The sequence below is a fragment of the Protopterus annectens genome, chromosome 4.part1, assembly GCF_019279795.1.
Source record: "Protopterus annectens isolate FY-2018-M chromosome 4.part1, PAN1.0, whole genome shotgun sequence".
Classification (NCBI taxonomy): Eukaryota; Metazoa; Chordata; order Ceratodontiformes; family Protopteridae; genus Protopterus; species Protopterus annectens.
Window position 1 is genome coordinate 132,476,488 of NC_056734.1, and position 16,136 is coordinate 132,492,623.

Here is a 16,136-nt window from a genome sequence, read left to right on the forward strand (position 1 = left end):
CGGAGGAAATATACAGCAAATGTACTGTCGAGGGGTCCACATGTCATTTCAGGTCTCCTTTAAGAACAAAACAGTCCCCTTAACTTACCTCATCAACTTCTGCCTGTGACTGTTGCACCCTTCTGTTGCTGGTGATATTGACAGGTTGTCCTCCTGAATCTAGGCTACTTGAACCTGATGCAACTCCTCCACTGTATGCTGGGGCTGACCTAAAGTATAAAAAAAAAATAGTTCACCCAGTCATTAGTGATAAAACTACATATCCTTTCTTTGTGGAACACATGGGTGATTGCATATGTTTGTGCAGCAGTCAGTAATAAAACTTTGAGGGACAGGCATATGTACACAGCGATAGATGTCTCAAGATGTTTAACTCAGTTATTTAATCACTTGAGGAATTTGAGGAATTTGTTTGCACATTCAGCGAATAATGCAGCTACCAATACAGCTACCTATTAAGTACACTTAGATATCATTCCAGTCTACATTGTTATGGCAGAATTATATCTTGAGAAATAAAAAAAAACATAACATACCGCTCAACCTCACAGCACAAGAAATCAGGACAAAGCCAGGAATAATGGGGGAACAAAGGCCCACACATAAGGACAGGTTTTAAATATTGCTCCTATAAACTTAAAACATTGATAGAGTAACAGTTTTATGCATTATTATGTATTTTCTGAAGGATTTAAAGTCTAAAACTCAAATGTCTATCATTTAATTTTATTTAAGGACTTAAATCGTCAATGATTTTCTAGAAAACTACAAATTTTATGAGGAACAGACCAAAAATATGAGGCAAAAATCTGGACATTCTGTGAAAATCTGGACAGTTGTGAGGATCTGCATGCCTTTTGATCAACTGCACTTTTGTAAAGTTTCCATAATACTGTAATTTCTCAGGTATATAATTCTACATTGATAAATTCAAGGTTTTAATTTTTCAGTTTCTAGTCCCATTTTTGCGCATTTACATGTAGTTAGTTTTTAATTCCAATAATGTTGCTCATACAATACATGGTTAAGTGAGTCAGAAAAATACTAGTTATCATTTTAGGGCATCTGTTAGTGTTTGTAGATCTAGTGAACATTTACTTGGAAGACACAACAAAACAAACACCCTGCATGACCTTAGCTTACAAGATCCAACTGTAATCTCTTTTTTGTTTTCTCCACTTATGCTTTACTCAATGAAAAATTAATGGCTACCCCCACAGTCTCCCCATGGAAAGTAACTGATTCCTCGTGTCTCATTTTCTCATGAATTGATGCACAGCACTTGTTTCAGTGAGGGGGTGGACCAACAAGGACTGGTTTTGTTGGTCTTCATTTTTCAAAGGATCTGTTTGCATTTTTGCTAACAGTAAGAGTGAACAGCTCAGACTAAAGACTAGAGCTGAAAACATTTCAAGTTGTTTTCGTTACTCTGCAGCTGTACAGTCTTGGAGTTAGTATATTTAGAGGCTAGGTGTGGAGATGCTTTGGTGCATGACCCCTCCCCTGCATAAACATTTTCAGAACATTATTTTTTTTTATTCATTTTAATTTTCATGATGTGACTGGGTTGTTGTCTATTTCCACTGTCAACAGTGTAGTTATGATTCATTGACAGTAGACAAAATGAGATCTGGTGAATCATTGTAACTCCCTGTCTGTTATTTTTCATCATTGATGCAATTTAAAAGACAAACAGGAAGTTGTAATTAGATATAATTTAGGTTTATAAGTTTAAAGGTGAATACTAGGCTAACTAACTTCAGATTATCTTTGGAAGCAAACGAAAAGTGCTTCATTATTTTGTATTAAAACAGAACTCAGACTTTTTTCTGTTTGCCGTTCTTGTGTTCATCTTTAAACCTGCCAACTGCCCAGCTCTCGCTACTTCCTTAAAACCTTACATTCGTAACCGCTCACTCAGATCCAAAAACCAAAATCTCCTTTAGGTCCACAAACCTGCACGACCTCCTGGCCATCTACTGCTGCCCCACTCCTTAGCTAAACAGTGGAACTCTCTCCCCACACATCTACACAACCTACCTAACCATACAAATTTCAAATCTCAGCTACTCTCTCATCTTTCTTCCAAATGGGAATGTCCTTGCCACGCTCCAACGTAAACACTCCCCTCATTCCACCTTGCACTGATTTATCCAATTACCTCTACTATTACTTCATCCCACCCAAAACAATCCCTCCCCTACCAAAAACTAATTTTCTCTCTAATATCTATAGTACTATACTCTCCAATCTCAATTATACTATTACCCTCTCCATGTATAATATTTTCCTAAACTACTAATAGCTAGTAGCTATATATTTTGAAATGTTAAACCTACAATTGAGTTTATAACAAAAATATTCACTTTATGTAAATGTTGAAATTTCTGTATTGAATTACATCTTTTCATTTTTGTAACATTGTGACAAGCCAATTGCAAATATCATGGAGCTCATCTTTAAATGTTTAATTAGCTGTATGAACTGTGTCCTTTTGTAACATGTGAAATGTAACTTGCAATTATTGTGGAGCTGTTCTCCCCAGGCCTCCACTGAAAACGGACTCTTCTTGGCTTAGTGGACTTCCCCAGTCATCAAACTTAAATAAAATAAATAAATAAATAAAATTTCCCTTCCCCTTTTCATAGAGAATAATCCCGACTTCTTGTAAATTTGTAAATACTTTTGTAAAATAATATACTATTTTGTTCAAGTTTCCTTAGCATTCTGCAGTGAATCCATTCTGGTACAACTGTCTTATTCACCTTCATTTTTAAAATTTCTATTAAGACCCTTTCCTGTGTCTAGAAGATTAGAATAACTGATCTCAAATGATGGCTTCTTGTCATTGGTATAATTGCTACCCCCGAATCTGCCTTTATGAAACCCTAACAAAATAATCAATGCAAGGTTATGTCTCTTCATTTTTTCCCTCTGAGCATTTCTTGTACCCATTAAACTTTTATGCTTCTCCTTTCTCATCCTTGGTTCATTCCTTACACTATTCATTAAGCTTTAGTATCACTACAACCACTCTCCATGCCATATAGAGATGGAGCCCTAAGATCACCAGACTTTTAGTAGTGGTTAAAGTTATGGAGGAGAACGGTGGGGGATGGCAGTGAGTTGTATATGTCAGCTCATGCATTAGGGGGTAGTCTGGTCTGCTGCAATATTGGATCTCACTGAGGAAGGGAGTGGGGGACCACTAGCCACCTGGGACAACTGTATTATGGTGATGGGGAGGGGGACACTAGCCACCAGTGATTGCCCTATAATGCTTGTGCCTTAATGGCACTTAATCACTACAGGGATTGGAGATGTGAGGAACACTAGCCACAAGGGATATGCACTACTGAGTGCCTTGAAGATACATGAGGGAAAATGTGGGGAACCACTAGATACTATGGACTGCTCAGAAGAGAAAACAAAACATAAGGTAATGAAGTGGGGAAAAGGGATTTACCAAGATACTTCAACTGTAGAATTCTGATGGGACATGACATCCTAAGGACAGTGTGTGGAAAGATGCACATCTTGCTGCTATAAAGGACACTGCAGAGACATTGTGTCAACAAGTGTACATGTCAGCTACTAAGGTGCAGAAAGTTACAGGTCACTGGGAAACTGCTGAAGGCTGCCTACATAACTGCCTCTTGTTGTCAGTTCTTGCCCACTTTAATGTTTGCAAGAGGAGTGGTGGTTGGCTAGCAACAGCAGTAAAGAAAAGATAACGCTTTGGCACCCTACTATGCTTTTCAGTCCTCTTTCACGTGCCCTTGCACAGGTTTCTGAACAAGGCAGTATTTACACAAGAACTTTATAACATAATGCATCAGATGAAATAAAAGTAGATAACAAAGATCACTCTTTTCTCAGTTTCGTTAATGTTGCACTGACCTCCTTATGCTTCCATTTCACAAAATTAACAAATGCATATCACTTAAATATAGAAACAGTAAGACAATAAGATACATATGTAATCATTCAAGATGCCCAAATTAAGGGATATCAAAGAATCATGTGCAAACCTACAAAGAATAGACACAGTCAGTACTAAAGTAACAGCACATGGAAACTCATTGAAGGACATATGAAATAATCATGTATATTAAGTACTATAAATCTGACTACTGACTACTCATTTACTTAGAATTCAAAGTCTGCAGTTCAAAATTGTTAAGGTAATAAGTGGTGTCTATCACCACCCCTTTTGTCTGTATTTGCTGTTTGGGGAACATAAGTATAACGCACTAAAAATCATAACTATTCTCACTAAACAAAAACATAACTATGCTTTTGCAACAGTTGGTTTCTGCTACATGAATTTTCTTTTTTTAAGTCTGAGTAGTTTCTCTGAAATAGTACTTGGGAGAGTGTCATCCACATACGTTATAACAAACCAACATGATTCAGTGGTATACCAGCATATGCTGTCAAAATTAATAATTAACTTATTATAAACAGAAATGCATTTGACTTGGAAATACAAGGCCAGCTTGAATATTGCAAACAGTGTTCAGGCGTTCAGGTGTTAGGTGCTAGGTATTGGGTAAAGTTCATTAACAGATGCAAAGTGACTATGTACCAAGAAATAAACAGATGTACATCTGTCATTTTTTAATATTTCTAGAATATTTAGCTATTTTGTTTTCAAAACTGCCTTTGCACAATAAGAAATAAATTGTAAAGACCAGCAACCATTTTAACTTATAAGTGTGAAAGTAGTTGCAGAAATGATGATTATTTCTAGTACATCTGTGGCTAATAAAAAATGTCCTTAGAATGTATATTTTGGCAGGGATATCCTGTCTAAAGACAATGACCCTTTTTGATATACTCCCATAAGATTCTTAAAGTATGAAAAGTTTGAGACTGGCAGTATATATTGTGCAAAGAAATCTCTTTTAGATGAGCAATTTTTAAAGATCATGTGCAAAGTTTTTTTACCACTTCTTTTTCCTGTAGTTATGCTCTCCTCATGCAAAGGAGGCTTTCAATTTCTAAAAATATATAGGTTTTACTTTAGTTGCATCGGTGGACCTATATTTATTAAGTTTAAAAATCTTGTGTTTGTATTTAGTGTATGCTGAAAATCTGTCCAATCACTTCCCAATTGTGTGTGATCTGGTAGCAACTTCTGATGACATCATAAGGTAGGCAAACAGTGTGTCGTTCAAATATCTTTAGATATTGAAATGAAGGGAGTACTGCTATGCCAGGAATGGATACCATGATTTTATAACACTATACATTAATGAATCTCATTACTTATTTTGAATTATAACCCAAAGTTTCCTGAGAACTGGATAGGGCCACTGAGTCTAGATGATGTTCTCGAATGCAGCAGGTCCATCAGTATGTCAGATCTTGTACTGCCAACAGGGGACAAGTCTGATATTTACAGGTAGAGTTGGAAGGCCATGCGGCTATACAGCACAGGAAGGTGGAACAGATATCATACCTGCATTTTGCCTGTCCAAGTTAAGGGATGGGTTTGCATGCCCACTTGTCCACTAGGGAATTAAATGTGTTTTAAAAAGAAAATACTCCAAGATATTGCAGCAGAAGTTTGGGAGACGGCCCACACTGCACCAAACTTCACATGTTTATGATTCCAATCTCTTCCCCCAAACCCTCATTTCCAGTAGCCCATTGTACAACTCCATCTTTTTGTGGAACTCTGTAAGTCAGGAAATCTTTCTTCCCACCAGGTGTTGCCTGTAGTACCTTGTCCCACATACAAGTGGAGTTTTTACCTTGCCGAGAAACCACTTAAGTTCAAAGAACAGTTTTGTTCCAGCACTAATCCAGTCAATGCATAACACTTACAGACATACTTTACTGCAGGCTATCACCATGTTTATTCATATACCCTTAGTTTTCTTCTGAACAGTTATCATCCCATAATAGGAAACCATTTATCACAGTATTATTATCTGTGTTATTATATTGTATGCCAGGCACTATACACTTACTGGGAGTCCCATCCTGTTCATTCTCTCTTTCATTTTTTCATTTGAATGCAAATGTATGTATTTATTTATCTATTTACTTATTGTCTGACTGACCGAGTGACTGATTGTGCTGCAGTCTGGGTCTGTTTATCTGTTGAAATCTGCTGCAGACTACAGAAAACATGCCTGTTCACTATAGCTGTTTACCCAAACCACCAACTGCATTATCAAAATGTATGACCACATGACTTCCAAGATGGCTGCACACTGATCAATAGCTTGACTGCACCTCTTTCAGTGTGAAAGCAGATACTATCCATACCTCCCAACTATCCACATTTTCACAGATTGTCCAGATTTTTGCTTCATATTTTTGGTCTATTTCTAATAAAATTGTGGTTTTCTGCCAAATCATTGGAAAATCATTGAGGACTGAAGTCAAAATGACAAACATTTGAATTTCAGAATTAATACCCTTCAGAAAATGCATACTAATGCAACACCTGTTATTCTATCAACTTTCTAAAGTTGTAAGAGAATGTTTAAAAATTGTTCCTATTTTGGGGCATTTGTGCCCCCATTAATTAATCTTTGTCCAGATTTCTTGCTCTAATTGGTTGAGAGCTATGACAACATCAATTTGAATAAGAATCAGTTACTAGCTAGTAAATGCATTTCCTGAATGTATGCAATGGAGAAACTAAGAGAGCCTGAAAGAAAATCAAATAATAAAGATGAAGAAAAAACACTGACTGGAAACAATATTGCAGCTCTTCAGCAAAAAGGGATACAAATCTGGAAAATTTTAACAGTATTTTAAAAGGAAGGGAGGCACCAGCATTCTGGAAAAAAAGCTGTAGTGGTTGCAGTACCTAAGACCCATCAGATATAGTTTCATATAGGCCCATCTCAATTCTAAACCATGATTATAAAGTGTAAAGATTAAAAGAATGGCAAAAGTTATGCCACAACAAACATTTGACAACATTAATAGAAGAGTGATGATGCAGAAGGAAGCAAAATGTAAGAAAATACTGTTATTGGTAGGTGTTGATGCAGGGAAAGTATTCTACAGAGTAATCTGGGATTTTATGAGTAGGGCAATGTAAGCAATTGCATTTCCTGATACAATAATAGGGTGACTCAAAAGGACAGTGCCTGCCTGATAAGTTGTCTGAAGACAGGAACCAGGCAGGGGTGTCCTCTTTCTTCTTTTGTTATTTGCATTATGTTTAGAACCACTAGCAAAGAAAATAAGGCACTTAGAAATTCAAGGATATAACTGATACAGTGTTCAAGAAAAGTTGGCATTATTTGCAGATGATATTACTTTGTACCTGGTGGAACCAGAAAAGGACATTTCAGTGTAGTGGAATATTCTGAGACAGTTCTGTTTTTTTTTTTTGGGTGGGGTAAAAAAATAGTGAAGATAAAGCAAAGGCTATAGCTATAAACTGTGTACCCATACATGAATTGGTCCAGCAAAAGCCATATTTATGAGACATGACAAAATGAGTTATTTAGCAGTATGGATTAAAAGTGATTTGGTTATGGCAGCTAAAGATATGTGGGAAGAAACTAAATAAAAGATAATGCAAAAACTGAGAAACTGGAAGTTCTTGCCTATGGATATGGATAGCAAGGTATAAGCAGTAAAAGTGTTTTTAGGCCCTTTAATTTTATACACAGATCAGGCATATTTCTATCAACCAGAGGACAAGTTGTGGATAGTAATTAATAAAGAGTTGTGGGGTTTATTTTGGGAGGTGAAGAGGGCAAGAGTCAAGTAGAAACTGTTGATCCTCCCAGTAAAACAAGGAAGTTTAGGGTTACCTGATTTGAAGAGACATTTTAGAGCTACACAGTTAAGGCTATTATACATAAGTTCAATAAAGGAAATAATTCATCCAGTTTTATATGACAACTCAATACATGTAACAAATTTTCTAATATGTCAATTCTGAGTTGTTACTAAGATATTTAGAGGCACTGACTACTGGTCCATTCTCAAACATAACACAGCAGAAAAGTACAATTCAAAGTGGAAATGATGATGAAGTGGGGGGTAATTCAAGAAGTAAGGAAAGAATGGAATTGCGGTTGCAGATCCTTAAGAATAATAACAGTCAAACAGAACATTATATTCATAAAGTAGCAGAGATTACACTATGAACTAAGCCAACATGGGAATGGAGAAAGGAGATTCTGCTGACAGGGATGATTGCAATTAGGGGTACAGAGAATAGATAAGAGGGGGGGTGGAATTTGCTGGAGGAAGATAGCAAAGGAACCAAGATATTGGAAGCAAATAATTAGAAAATGAAAGGTAATAGAATGGGAAGAGACATTTCGATTAAAGGCAAGTGAATGCCTTCCCTATCAGAAATTGATATCAGAATATAGACAAAAAGAAAGGGATATGAGAATCCTAAATGAAAGACATGCACTGTTTGAATTTTAAATTGAACCTAGAACAGAAGCTGCTGTTAATGAACCTAGAACAGAAGCTGCTGTTAAAAAATGATAATTAGTAGAGCATCTAAAATATTGCACAATGACTCTAGGAATGAATTAGAAGAGGTCAGAAAAGACTGGGAAGAGAGATTAGATATTCCAATCACAAAGAGACTATCGGAGGACATATGTATGGTTCCCAAATATTCAACAAAGTCCAGAGGATTTAGGATTTTTGCCTGGAAGTGTTTGCATAGATACTTTTATACCCCAAGCAGACTCCAAGGAATTTTTCTAAAGGTAGATGGCAAATATTGGAGGTGTGATGGGGAAGAAAGAAATAACTGGAAACATATGTTTTGGGAGTGTAATGAGTTGGCAGACTTTAAAAATTCCCTACAGAGCACTCTGTCAGGAATCCTAGGTGAACAAATGAGTGTAACTAAGGAAATTGATTTTTGAGCTGGGATGCAGGATCTTAATTGTCTAGACACAGTAAGGCCTTGATGAGTTTAATGCCCAAAAATTATTTACTAAAAAATGCAAATCAAAGTCTAAACCAACTATACCTGAAGTAGTGAATATTGTAACACAGATAAAATAACTGGAATGTGTATCTTTAGAAAAGGGTAGGAGGGAATTACATAGAAAAGATGGAAATTGTGGGAACAACACATGCAGAAAAATGTTTTTGGAGGAGTAATGAGGTTTATGAGATGGCAAGACTTCATTGAGTTATGTGATGTTACTTAGATTATATATCTTATATGTTGTTATATATCCTATAATGTTTGCAAATGTGAACTTGTTAATATGGCTTGATGACTTTTATATAAATGAAAGTTTGCCTGTGTCAGAAGTGATAATTCAATAAAGGTGCTTAAAACAAAGAAATAATGTAGGACCATATAATTCAGCATCAGGAAGTACCTGCCAGCTCCTCGAATACAGGAGATACAAACCCAAATTTATTAAACATAATTTAGTTCCAGTGAAGAAACTAAAGTCAAAACTACATATTTTAGAATCAGAAAACCTCCTTTCCATGATGAGAACACAATTATTGCAAACTGAAATGGAAAGAATTCCTTTGCACATAATCTTTCAGATATAAAAGTTCAGTAAAGGAAATAATTCATTCAGTTTCATTTAACAACCGAACACATATAACAATACATTTTCTGATAATGTTATTTCTGAGTTGTTAGTAAGATATTTAGAGGCACCGACTACTGGACCATTCTCAATTTCTTTTCATGACAAGAACAAATCCTCTTGATATTAACAAAATATATATATCAAAATATTCTGAATGTAGTATTTTCCAAGTGTTACTTAGGAGGGAAAAGGAGGTGCTCAAGAAAGTCTCATAAACCTGAAGATAATACTTATAGAATAAAAGTTACCATCAAGTTGGGAAAAAATCCTAATCTGAGAGTGCTCCAAATGTTTACAAATTACAGTCATTGGAGAATAACTGGAACATTTTCAGTTCCCAATATACTTGCTGTATGCTGAAAAGTTGCATTCAGTTTGGTGACTTCCATCATTCATCTGCAATTATCCTAACACCTAAAACCCTGAGATTTGTTAGAAAATATATAGAATTTTTCACAAAAGGCATTACTTTTATAACTTTTGGTTATAAATAATTGTCTTCAGAAATAAACACATTTCCTGGTATTATTGACCTTACTACTAAGTCCTTTATATTTTTAAGAACTTTTGGGAATGCCATAAATGATAGATATACTGGCCGTTTGTGATGTCAAAATTTTAACATTCACAAGTGAAAAACATTTGCTATTACTGCTTATTGTAATAAATGCTATGACTCAAGAGTTTTAAAAGGGCTCAAGTTATACAAACTGACTGGTGTCATACAAATGCACTAAATACTTTTGTTTGCCACTATTCACAAAAATACAACAGTAAGGTTTTATAATAACTTCTGTATACGTCATAAGTCAAGTTGAAAATACTCTGCATGCAGGAATGATGAAACTATTCTGTTACTTAATGAATCATTATGCTATTCAGTTACTTAATGAATCATTATATTATCAAAGTAATCTGTGTTTATACAAGTCATCCTTGTAAGCATTTTATGAAAGATGAAAAATCATGAATTCTGGCATTACCAAACTTACAGGTACAGAAAAAAGGTCACAGAAACTCAATGAAAGTAACAGCTTCTGGTGTCTTAGAAAATAGTCAATAAATGTTTTATTACTATGATACTAACAGGCCTGAAAGGTTTCAGTACAAATAAAAATTATCACCCATAGTATAAAATAACTTCAGTCTGACTCTTCAATAGAAGTCCCTAATTCCCTTATTCAGGACATGCTGCATTGTTAAGATAACACAGCTGACAATTTAATCACAGTGAAAACAGCACCTAAAAGTGAACTAGCAGGATAACATAATTCTATAGGTCCATACTGATTAAGTACTGTTTGGTTCTGATAAGTTTTGAGAATGTAGCTATTAGTTTTTAAGATCTTCATCTACTCAGATTTAGAGAAGTGCATTTGATAAAGGGTCTGATGAGGGAAAGATAAAGGAGGCCAAGGACATCCTTGGACCTAGAAGAGGTGCCATGTTGGATAAGCTATGTGAGCCAGAAGGATTTTCTGACCATGACTGAGATGTGGGAAGGGAGAAGAGTCTTATCAAACACAACTATACTACACATTGTAGCATTTAGGATGAGCCCATGATTAGTGCACCAGGTAAAGGCCTGATATGGACTTTGATGGGGAGGTTGGGTTTCATGGGGGTGACAACAGCACTGGATTGGATTCATCCACAAACTTGGTTTACCATAGATCCTGGATGCTCAATTTTAACTCAGAGAAGTAAATGCCAAACAGGATGGAATCCAAGAATGACCCTTGTGGTATAGTATTATAAATATTTGTAGAGGTATAGGACATACTTAGCGGCTTGGACTATGTGAGTTAGGACTATAAGCCAGTTAGGAATTTCACAAACAATTTAAGGGTTAATGATGAGATTAGAGATTTTGTTTATGATGCTTGCAAAGGGGATGATACCAAAGGCTTTAGCAAGATCAGGATAGGCAGTGGGCAGTCAGCCATTGCCTAAAGTTCCTGTGGCTCTGTCAAAAAATCAGCTAGTCAGAATGAGCATAACCTGCCCATAAAAATCCTGTTTAATTGACATCAAGAGTTTTCACATCACCTATGTCATTGCTAATTAGTTCAGCTAGACTTAATTCCACAGCTTTATAAATAATACCAATAAGACAAACAGGCCTATAGTTACTGAAGTCTGCTGTGAGCCACCTTTGTGGAGAGGAACAACTGTGACTTTTCTCCAGATTTTAAGTATATATAGCCTGTGGAAAGATTAAGCCTAAACTGATTTTGGAGAGGTTGGGCTACATGGCATTTGATACTTACAAGCAGGCAGGCTGGAATATTTTCAGGACTCATGGAGCTACTATTTTTAGCTCTGGAAAGAGAAGACACTATTTGATTAATGGTGACAGCATGTGGTACAACGAGTAAGAAACTGTTGGAGGAAATGGGGTGTGTGGGAGGTATGAAGTTGCAGCTAAATTTTCTAGCAAAGATAACTGGGTGTTATTTGAGTTTCCTAATATAGTTAAAAAAGGCCTTGTGGTTGTCCTTAGCACCAAAAGCCATTCTAGCTTTGAACTCTCTAACTGTATACCTGAGTGTCTTTTGTAATTCTTTTAAGCTATTTTATTGAGTAGAAGAGCAAAGCCTTAAGAAGAGTCATGAGATTTATCCTTTTCCTATATAATTTATTCATCTGGGCATTCCATTATACTAACTTATTTCTGAATTTATTACTGTTCTTGTGGAAGATTGGAATATATTCTTCTATTTATCTATTTACAAGGTAGTAGAATCCTGAGGAGTATACTGAAGCAAGGGTAGCATCATAAATGAGTTTTTTGATAGAATATGCCAGTTGTGCTCATCTATGATATCTGTGAGTAGAAATAGGTTGACCTTAGAATAGTGCATATTTTTATGGTTAAGGAGGCTTGTATTGTGGATGAAGGTAGCAGGGGAACACATTTTACTAGGGATGTAAAGACAAGCAGAGTGGAACAAGAGGGGGACAGTTTGTAAAGATGAAGTTAAGGAGGCTAACACCCCTGGTGACTTGGGGGCAATTTGCTCCACAGATATGGTATTCACAAGGTCAAGGAACCTTTGGGCATATTTATTGGAGATTATATAAGTTTGCTTGTTGATAAAGACATAATTAAAGTATCCTATAAAACATTATTAGGTATTAGGCATGGTGTTTATGTTATCAAGATCATTTAGATAATTAGTATACTTTGTAGGTGACATGGAAGGTGACTACAGTTAGGAATGATCTTGCAGTTTTGTTGAGCTCCACTAGGAACTCTAAAAGGGCTGGATTGACATTATCCAATGTGTGCTATGAGAAACTGGGATGCCAATTAAATGTGGATATGCCCCCTTAGTTTTCAGTGGCCCGAAGTGCATGGAAGACACAATACTCTTCTAAGGAAGGATTATTGTTCTAAAACTATGTCTCAATAACTACTCAAATATGGATGCCTTCAAGAGGTGAGGTAAGCCTATAGCACTAACACTTTGCTGTTTAAGCTTCTAGGACTGAGCAGAGTAACCTTAGTATTGTTTAAACTGTAAATTAGTATGTAGGTGTGTTATAGAACTGGACATTGTCTAAAAGGGAACTATGGGGAAGCAAGGGTTCTGGCTATTTTGCAAAATGCATAAGCATACGCTGAGAGGTGCAGCCCATCCTTAACAATAGGAGGAGTATCCTTTTTACCATCTGGTTCTGAGCAGACACATATTGGATTCACAATGAGCCCAGTTAAAATGCCAATTAATTTAGCCAATTATTTTAACTTTGAATTTATGCATCATTCTTGGCAACTGAAGAATATTGAGCAACACTGGTGGTTTAACCCTTCCCAGACATTGGTGGTAAGACAGTTGTATCATTTTACATGTCTCTCTATCTTAGGGTAGCTCCCCTATTGGTCATTCTCTCCCACATGAACAACCAGGTTGTATTTATATTTAGGATGGTGATGTTTCTGAAGACCATTGCAACATCAGTGATCCCTGTAGCAGAGGGACAATTAACAGTTATTTTGATCTTAGCCAGTTTGGTATATGCTGTGTTAATATATCTTATGACAGAATCACATATAACAAGTACATAGAGTTAGAGGCAAGCTTGAATGAACTTATGGGTTCAGGCTTGCAGTCGTGGTGATTCTCTTGAGCAGTATGTGAGGTTATAGGTATAGATGTGTCTCTAGATGGCTGCAGTCTTGTAAGTGGGTGACTGGGAGCCATAGGTACAGATTTCTTTTTTACTATCCCAAAACTCAGAAGGAAATGGCTTATGTTTATTTAATGTGATGCTTTCATCTACAATCACACACCAGAACAATTAACACCCCTCCCCAAACCTGAATAAATAATTGAATTCAAGTGAGATGATCAATGACACAAGACTACAGTTATACTTCACCAAGTAAAAAATAAAAATATAATAATAATAAAAAAGAATCCCACAAAATAAATCTTAAGGTGTATGCATAACTAGAATATGTATACCAGTCTGAGAAAGATGAACATAAAAATCCAGTTCTATACAAACATGACATTAAAGGGTAGAGACTCTAAGCTTCAAAAGACTGTTAAGGGTAACTGCATCATTATTCCTGGAGTGGATGCTGTATTATAATAAATTTGCCTACATAATTATATGGCCACTAAATACGTTTTCCAGTCTTCCCCCTTGAAGGAAAAAAAGTATTTTGTATAAAATAAAACAATAAAAATCTCTTAAATGATTCACACTTAGTTGAGTATTTATATAAAGCACTATTTATATCCTTTTATATCTATATCTATCTATATATATATATATATATATATATATATATATATATTTTTTTTTTTTTGGTAGATGCACTGTCTCAAAGGGCATTCTGTTTTGCCAATATAAAAAGTCTGGCAAAATCTGCACTAGGCAACATATACTACCTTTGCTGTGGCACAATTATATTTACCCTTCCACTGAAAAGGCTGGAAGTTTTTGTTAATTATACAATCTGTACCCTCGTAGATATATTGCCACTGATTACAAGCGCCATATTTTAATATATTACATATTGTCACAGAGTTTGTATTGTTGTTTTCTAACAAATTCTTAATATTTCTTCCTCATTTAAACAATAAGTGAATAAACCCCTCAAATGTGGGTATCAAATTAGAGTTCTCGCTATGCATTTATTCTGGTTTATAACCATAATATTTTTAAAAATGAAATTATGACCTCAATATCATAAAATCATATATTGGTTACCATGAGCTCTCTTATCTGCTGCTTCCTCATCAGTCATATACATATCGGCTGATTCTCCACCTAAAATACTAGGTTTAAAATGTCACTTCCCTTGGGATAAAATATAATTTTAACACAATTCAGTAATGTTTCAGGATAGCCTCTGGACTGGAACAGCTGTATTAGAAATGTAAGCTCTTCCTAAAATTTATTATCAGTAGATATCATCCTTGAGTAAGTCACCATTTGGTCCTTTACCAATTTAACCTTTTGCTTGTATGGTTGGTAATTAGAAAATCCTAAATAAGGGCAACAGAAGGTGGGCTTTTGATAAATAGTGGGCTCAGCATTTTAGGTCAAAATTTTAATAGATAGTCACATCCAAATAATTTATATAATTCTGGGAATAAAATGCATAACCTTTATAAATATCACAGGTATTATTAATGTAAGTAAAACATTTGATGATAGTTTCTGTATTCCCCACTCAGATACAAAAATATCATCCAGGAATCAAAAATTTGCAGGAATATTCAAAAAATGCTCAGAATTAAACAAAGATTTAATGTCCCACAATGCATTACCATATTGGCTCATATGGAGGCACAATTTACTGCCAGTGCTATCTCTTTGTTTGAAATATTCACCACCAAAAAATAGAAAAATATATTATTCAAAACTGCAGTCATATAATTTGTTTGTTACTAATATAACTTCTAGTGAACTTAAAGTTAAATGACTATTAATAACTTCAATGGACCATTGTAACCCTGTAAATTGAGGCATGCAAGAAAAAAGATGTTTAATGCTGAGCATTTGAGTCTGAGTCCTATGTCCATCTGACCCCATCCATTGTACTACCATAGGCAGTGCTTGTTCATAATGTCAGCCATGCAGGTGACTGACAGGTGAATTCCCTTCACATCCCCCATCATTGTGTCCCCCTGTTTGCAGTTCAGTTCTTCCCATCACCATTTGCCTACTCTTTGTCAGTCTGCATCCCTGCATTGTTCCCCCCATTGTGTCCATTCATCCCCTGTCAGTCTTTTTCTGAATTGTACATTTGTAAGTCTGCACACATTTTCTTTCCTATACCTGTCTACCTCCCTACACTTGCTCCTTAATGCCTTCCCTCTGTATTCTTCTTCATACAATGGAAAATGGGCACCTCTTCTGTAGCATAAAAAAGCATGCCCTTCCCCCACCTATTTAGCTTTCATGGTGCCCTTCTGTGTTTCTCTGCCTGTTTGTTCCACTGTCTGCCTTTGCTAGCTCACACTTTCCTCACCATTATAAATGACTTGGCACTTTGGTGCCCTTGCACAGTTGCCATCAATACTTGTATTGCAGCTATAAGGTGCT

General features: G+C 35.7%; 1 protein-coding gene across 1 annotated transcript in view; it reads right to left on the bottom strand.

The window, feature by feature from the left end:
• The window catches only part of LOC122800774 (vesicle-associated membrane protein 2-like), a 592,701-nt gene that overhangs the window by 102,643 nt on the left and 473,922 nt on the right, over window positions 1-16,136 (bottom strand). Inside the window, exon 2 of the mRNA XM_044070033.1 lies at window positions 89-209. Coding sequence (XP_043925968.1) covers window positions 89-209 — 121 coding nt within the window. The remainder of the gene's footprint in view (window positions 1-88; window positions 210-16,136) is intronic.